Source organism: Phodopus roborovskii, unplaced genomic scaffold, assembly GCF_943737965.1.
Source record: "Phodopus roborovskii unplaced genomic scaffold, PHOROB, whole genome shotgun sequence".
NCBI classification, from domain to species: Eukaryota; Metazoa; Chordata; class Mammalia; order Rodentia; family Cricetidae; genus Phodopus; species Phodopus roborovskii.
This window is the reverse complement of record NW_026126588.1, coordinates 22,621,453-22,629,321: the sequence shown is the minus strand read 5'-3', so window position 1 is coordinate 22,629,321 and position 7,869 is coordinate 22,621,453. Positions and strand designations below refer to the sequence as shown.

Genomic DNA, 7,869 nt, shown 5'->3' with positions numbered 1-7,869 from the left:
GAATTCTTCAAATATAATAGCATAAACAAAGATTTGGGCTAAGTTTTTTTGTATGTATACAGATGCGCATGCATGTATGTATAGATGTGCGTGCGTGTGTGTGTGTGTGTGTGTGTGTGTGTGTGTATGTGTGTGTGTGCACATGACATGGTACACATGTAGAAGTCAGAGGATAACTTTTGGGAGTTTGTTTTCCCACCGACCTGATCCCAGAGCCGCTGTATTACATATAAAGCTGTTGGCCTGTTACTAGCATTTCTTATCGGCTAGCTCTGTCTTAAACATTAACCCATTTCTATTAATCTAAGTATTTCCATGTGGTCTCATCTTACCGGAGAGAGTGGTCGGCGTTCTGCTCTCCCTGTCCTCCATCTTGAATCTCCTCCCTACTACTTCCGGAATCCTCTTTGTCTCCTAGTCCCGCCTATCTTGCTTTCCTATTGGCCGACAGTGCTTTATTCATTAACCAGTATGAGAAACATATTTACAGCAAGACCTTGACTTTCAACCTTTGATTTTAACTTAATTTTAGTTATTTGGTTATTTAGTTATTATTGTTATCTTCATCATCTCAGGTGCACTGGGGACAGGTGGTGATGGGAACAGGAGGGATCAGGTTGGGGGTAGGAATGGAGGAAGAGAGTATTGGGAGAGATGATGGAAATTGGGGGACACTTGGAGGACAAGGTAGAAACTTGTGCAATGGGAACTCTCTGGAATCTATGAGGGTGACCCCAGAGAAAATTTCTAGATATAGAGCCTGAACCAGACATCGTCTGTGACCGTCAAGGCTTCCTTCCACTTGAGGGGCTGGGACACCAACCCAGCCACAAAGCCGTGGACCTACAATTTGTCCTGCCCGCAGGATGTGCTGGGGCACCGGTGGCAGAGAACTTGTGGGATGACTGGTCCACCTCGAGACCCCGATGCTGCTGAGCAATCAGCAGACTTGTTGCTAGATGTGGCGTGGCAGCCTGGCTAGAGGAGGGGATGGTGACAGGCCAAGCTGCAGAAGGGGGAAGGTGCCTGTGGGCCCAAATCCTGAGAGCAGGAGAGGTGAGACATTCCGTCATTTCACCTCCCCTAAAACTTGTTTGGGCACATGCACACACACACACCACACACACCACACACTCAAACACACCACACACTCAAACACACACATACACACTCACATACTCACACACACACCACACAAACACACACAGACACATACACACTCACACACATACATATATGCACACCACACACACACACTCAAACACACACAGACACATACATACTCACACACACATACCACACACCACACATACACACTCACACACACACACCACACAATCAAACACTCACAGACACATACACACACCCCCACACACACTCCAACACACACAGACACACACTCACATACAGACACATACACATACACACTCACACACGTCTGTCTGAATCAATCCATTTTCCTGTGACTTCATTTTTATCTAGAGCTGATTGGGATTTTTTTTTTTTAAATACAGACTACGTATTTATTATCTGCCCACTTGTTGATGGATAACTAGGTTGGCCCCGTTTCCATCCTATAGTGTACGGAGCAGTAATAAACTCTGGGGTGCAACTATCTCTGTGGAAAGGCGTGGGGTTCTCTACCAATGCCCTGAAATGAAATAGCTGGGTCAAATAACAGTTCCATTTTTTAAAATATTAGGAACCTCCAAACTGATTTCTGTGATGACTCTATTAACTTGCATTCCCAGCACTGGTGAATAAGGTTCTTCTTCAAGTTCTGTCCAACCTTTCTTGTCAGATTTGCTGATGACAGCTGTTCTGACTGAGGTGAGACTGTATCTCAAAGTAGTTTTAATTTGCATTTCCCTGATGTTGAGCACTTGAGAAAATACTTACTGCCCGTTTGCGTTTCCTTTCCTTGATTGGCCATTTTGTTTCCTTGGCATTTAGTTTTTGCAGTTCATTTTAGAGTCTGGAGATTAGTCTGTGAATCTAATCGAAAGGGGAACTCGGAGCTTCAGAAGCAATCAAGCAGAATGGGGAACTCTGCTTAACTATTAAAAGTGTTCAAGAGAGGCAGTCACTTTGTACCTCAAGTAAACAGGGAGCTGTATCTGACTCAGGCTCAGCCAACCAAAAAAAAAAAAAAAAAAAAAAAAAAAAAAGGCAGGAGCCAGGCAGAAACAGCTCCCAAGTGAGCTGGAAACAGGCAACCCCTGTTATTCAGGGAAGTCTCAAGGCTCGCTGAGTGACAGAAAAATCCATGAACCCCTAGATGCTTCCTACACCAGGAAACAAAGCCCAAAGGACTCTTGACTCGGGATCACTTCTAGGTAAAAGGTCCTTAAAATGGTTGAGTAAACATGGCTCCCAGGAGGCTGAGCTCAGAGCAGGAGTCAACAGGATCCTCCCAGCCCCAGTCTAGTAATACAGGCCCAACTGGTCTAGCAGCTCCACATTTCAGAGAGGCAGTGGTGGTGTTTCATCTTCATGGTTAAGGTGCATGGATGCACAGGCATTAGGCTCTCGAATCTGCCAAGCCTTGCTCAGCAGCCGTGGGAAAGAGGAGAGTGTCTTTGTTGGGAAGACTAGGTAGTGCTCACTTCTGATAGTGTCATCCATTTCCCGCCATGTTTTCCTTCTGTAAAAGGTATCCGGGCGGGCATACAAACGCTCACCTCTCCCCAACACACGGGGAGTCCTTAATCCTGTTTATAAAACACAGATGATCACACCCCTAGTTCCCCTGCCCCCTCCCTCCTGTATGCTGTTTATTTGTGTATGGTTTCCTCTCCCTCCGGTGTGTTCTTGTTGCAGGGATCCATTTCTGCAACTCATTTTAGTGAAAATGAAAAACTGTCTGGACCCTTCAAATGTACCAATCGCTAGCTGCTAAAATTCAGAGGAGATATTTAGGAATTCTGTCCCCGATACTGGATGGAGATGCTCCTCATATGAAGTCTTACCACAGTCAACAAACCTGGGTTGGTTCAAAGCAGCTGGGTGCTTTGCCCTCAATCAGAATTATGAGTGGTCAGGAATTCACAACTCAGGTCTTTTAAAGCAGGCAACGCTTTTATGAAGAAATAATTCCAGCGGCCTCTGCCTCCACGAGAAGCTAGTTCAAAATAAGCAGGGAATGGCATTTGATGAAGAGAGGCTACTTATTATTAGACCTGAGCTAACACATTGCATGCGGGAGCACCGGTTTCTTTGGGTGGAAAATTTGGGGAAGGTAAGTTCTCCAGTCCCCAGACTGCAAACTTTACTGCATTCCTTTTAGATGCCTTGCTCCTGTCAGGGAGAAAACGCATGGATGTTTGCCTGAAGCATGAAAGGTAAAGGGGCAATAATGATAACAATAAAGATAACAGTAACAGAATATATGAATTATATTTGTTTACTGATCAGTTTAGTGCTGTGCTGGGGATCAAGCTCCCATATGCTAGGTAACTGGTCTACCACTGAGCAACAGCCTTGCCCTCAATCCACTCCATAAACAGAGGAACAGATAGCACTACATACGGAAAACCAGGGCTTTCTGGACCTCAGACCCTGTCTTAAAATTACTATTGTTGTGATGAACACGTGGCCAAAGCCACCTTGGAAGGACAGAGTGTATTTTGTTCACGTTTGTTATGAGTAGGTTTTCCCCCCGCCGGCCTGGTCCCTCTGCCACACCAGCCTCAAATAATACACACAGAGGCTCTGTATTAGATATAATTTTGTTGGCCAGCTACTAGTTTCTTATCGGCTATCTGTCTCAATTATTAACCCATTTCTATTAATCTAAGTACTTCCACGTGTTCTCATCTTACCGGAGGGAGGGGATGGCGTTCTTCTCTCTCTGTCTTCCATCTTGACTCCTACCTCCTATTTCCTCTTTCCTCCGCATCTCCTAGTCCCACTTATCTTGCTCTCCTATTGGCCAACGGTGCTTTATTCATTAACCAATAAGAGAAACGTATTTACAGAGTGACATCTCCCATCACACGCTTGCAGATCACTGTCCATCATTAAAGCAGCGATGAGGACAGAAACCAAACAGGACAGGAACCTGGAGGCAGGAGCTGATGCAGAGGCCATGGAGGGGCTGCTTATTGGCTTGCTCAGTCCGCTTTCTTATAGAACCCAGGGCCACCAGCTCAGGGGTGGAAACACCCACTATGGGCTGGGCCCATCAATCACTAATTAAGAAAATGGTTTATAGGGTTGCCTACAGCCTGATCTTATGGATGCATTTTTCTCAACTGAAGCTTCCTATCTGCCCATGACTCTAGCTTGTGTTAAGCTGACATAAAAGTTAACAAGCACAGATCTCTATTCCCCTACCCCAGAAGAACATCCTGCAAAAGGCATGGTCCTTTATATGAGGCCTTGAAACATGAGTAAGCTGAAGAAAGGACAAACAGCGAAACAGATTTTTAACGATATTCAATGGAGGGCTTGATTTATTGGAAAACAAGTTGAGTCTATTGATCCATAATACACACTGCACATATATTTGCTGGTTTATGATACATAACATTTGGCATCTGCTGGAGAATTATAAAATCGAGTTTTATTTTAATAAAAAAAAAACCTTCATTATAGATCAGTATAAATATAATTTATTTAAAAAGTCATTAAAATGGCTCATATTTTTCCTATCATAAGTAAAATTCAAAAGGCAGGAGGGAGAAAAATGTACATTCTGCTAAACCAGTTTTAAACACTGGTAATTAATACATTGTTGCATGTGCAAACTTCTGCAACACTTGGTTGGCCTTTTTAAAACACCGTAAGAAAGCACAGTGAAATCATCGCAATGGGGAAGTCATGAGCTATAGCTTAAGTCAGATACTTCTGGGGAGGAGGAGGGTTAAGTCAAAGGGAGCCCCCACTGCCTGGATATGAGGATTCAGCCTCTTCACCCTCCCCTGGGGACCGGGTATGATGCTACCATTCCATCCAGGGTCTTTCTTGGCTCAGGCCTGGCCTCTGCTCTTATCCCCATCACAGATCTTGGTGTCACACTATTTGTGGCCCTCTCATTATACTTTCTGGCCAAGTTTCCCACCAGCTCTAATTCACTCATAATATACATGGATGCCAATATATTTCCTGGATAACTGACCAAAAAAAAAAAAAAAAAACCCGATCTGGCTGCCATCTGGGACAGCCTTCCTTTCTCCGACCCAGCAATCCAGTGACCCATCCATTCGGGTTGGATCCAGAACAAAAAGAAGTTGAAAATAGAGTCAAAATCCCAAACTGTGGGACTTGTTTATCTCTATGTAGGTGAGAAGATGCTTTTTAGATAATATTTGTGCTCACCCAGTGCAGATGTTCAAAAATAAAAGACAGAAGGATATCCGTGTTCATACAACCCTTAAAACTGTGGGTTTCTTCTTGGCATGTGAACCTGGCTTTGCAATCTTCCAGAACTATCAGGATCATTCTGGAGACAGTCATCAAGTAAAAAAAACAAACAAACAGGAAACCTCTGTACCACAGAAACCAATTTGCTTTCATTTTTGAAGAAGAAATGCTGACCTTTAGGGACTTTGAAAATAAAAACATCATGTTGAAATTCCTCCCTGCACCGAAAAGGACTGCGTTTGTTCCTTCTGCAGAAATATTCCCAAACTTGGTTGCTTCCTATGAAAACACTCACATCTTCTCCCAGGAGGACTGAGTAAGGGTGAGCGGACAGTGACGGATGTGAAATTAAAAAGTTGGAGCACAGGGATAGAAACCAGAAAGTTCAAGTTCAAGGCCCAGGTCCAGTAGAGTTAAAAGAGTGATCGTGTTAAATGAGTCAGTGTCCCTGATCTATATATAAAAATAGAATAATTGCAAATTGTAAATACAATTAAACCAAGAGCATTTTAAAATAAAGGCCTTGGCTAACCTATGCCGTGTTCACATTCCAGAAAGCAGTGAAGGACAGAGAAGGACACCTACTACTACTACCACCTCCTCCTCAGGGTAGACTGATTGCTGCCAGCAAAGCAGTCCCCTTCTAAGGTAACCAGCAGCAGGCAGCAATGTCCCGGCAGGACAGGAGGTGACCAAGACTTAGAGGAAGGAGAGATTAGGCACTTGAGGATTTTAGCGCTGAAATAAACTTTGAACGTGGGCAAATCCCTTGTCAGGTGAAGAAAACGAAAGAGCGAATTCTAGTCACAGGGAGTGGGAAGCTCAGCAAACACAGAGGTGAGCAGAGAGCAGAGGCACTGTCTCCTGAGGCTGTGCTGCAGTGACATGGTGGATGGTGAGGGGCAGGAGAGGGCCCTGGCAGGGGACACCATGGGGAGGAAGGCTGTGTAGGCTTCAGCATCTGCGCTTGCACTCCAGCGGGTGAGGTAAGCAGAGTGCGTGGGGGTGTAGGCTCCCACTCACGCTGGGGCTGTGCTTGTGGCAGAGCTGGGAGCAGGGCAAAGCTGCATTTCCAGAGAAGCAATGACTAAAGTGCACAGGTACAGGCGATTCAGCAGCCATTCCAGGGTGGACACGCGAACAGAAGAAACTTGTAGGTGGCTTCCTTCTACGCTTAACAGCTGTGGAGAGAACCCTAGAGGGTTCCTTTGTTGAAACGACGGTCTCCAAGGTCTACAAAATAAAGTTTAGTCTTTGAAACTTGGCGGTCGAGGTGTCTGGAAAAACGCAAGGAAGTTAGTTATGCCTTCCAAGGTCTTGGGGGAATCACTTCTTTACCAGTGACCCCCAAAGTGTCCTCGGACAACCACAGTCCTGTTGTGAGGCTGCACAGAATTTAGTTAAACCGCCCACAGATGAGGCCCACTCCTTGAACCTTGATCCTCCCAATTCACTGCCTCAACAGTTGGCAAGCAAGCATCCAGAGCGGCTTCCCTGAGCAGCTTCCCAAACGCTCGCTCTGAACTGTCCTAGCCCACTACTGTCACCAAGTCCTATCCCCTGAACAATATGATTCCAGGTGACCTGGGGGATAAGGGACTACGCTAGTGTGTTTTTATGACAGTACACGTCACTGGGCGGCACAGCCTAGCTTCAGCGTCTTGTGACAGGAGGCATCCCAAAGTTCTTGGTCCGCTTCAGCCACACTAGCCGATTGGTAAGTGAGTCTCCGCCTGCAGCTTCTCCTTAGTGGCTAGCACAGGATCCTGGGTTAGTAAATGGTGTCTGGACAGTGATGATTGCCGTGGGGCAGGCATGTGGTATCTTACGTTTTTCCAGAACCTGGTCTTTGCATGCTGTGTTCTCTCTTTGAAGTCCCCTGACCAGCAAATGGCTCCGTGTTTCCGCTTAATGAATTGAATAGATTCTGGCATTTTCTCATAGTCTTGGATTTTCTCCAACTCCAGCAGGACAACTTTAATTCCTTCCCGGACTAGAGCGTTGTATATAGCTATCTGCTCTTCGGATGAGTGACTCAGCCAGCTGAAGCCTCCCATGTCTCTCATTAAAATGATAATCAGCCTCCTGCTTTTCTTTACGTATTCATTAGTAACCTCGATAGTGTCTACAAGACAGAGCGCACAATGTAGTCAGGCCAGCCGCCATTTAGACATTCATTCTGAACTCAGCCCTCAGAAAGCTCTTCGAAATCTCTGTTCTATGGCTACTGTTTCTTTCCCCTAGCCTCACTTGAGATCCAAAGACATTTTCACTTTACAGACCACCTTAAAAACTAGCTCAGCAAAGATAGACTTTGCTTGGGACTAAGAAAACACTCAGTCAGAAATTTTAAAAATGTCTTGCTAAATCATTGACTCTATAATACTCCTGGCTTAGTAAAGCAGTTGCAAAGTGGCTGTTATACCTAACTAGTCAGTAAATTTTCCAAAAGAATAAAAATCAGTTAAACGGTGACCCAATGAACTAATAGAAAATTTAATATCA

General features: G+C 44.9%; 1 protein-coding gene across 3 annotated transcripts in view; it reads right to left on the bottom strand.

The window, feature by feature from the left end:
• Nucleotides 1-4,573: 4,573 nt before the first annotated feature.
• Nucleotides 4,574-7,869, bottom strand: part of Il1r1 (interleukin 1 receptor type 1) — a 63,172-nt gene continuing 59,876 nt past the window's right edge. For all 3 annotated transcript variants that reach the window (XM_051204428.1, XM_051204429.1, XM_051204427.1), the window contains one exon: nt 4,574-7,489. In XM_051204428.1, the coding sequence (XP_051060385.1) occupies nt 7,071-7,489 (419 nt within the window). In that variant the 3' untranslated portion in view covers nt 4,574-7,070. The remainder of the gene's footprint in view (nt 7,490-7,869) is intronic.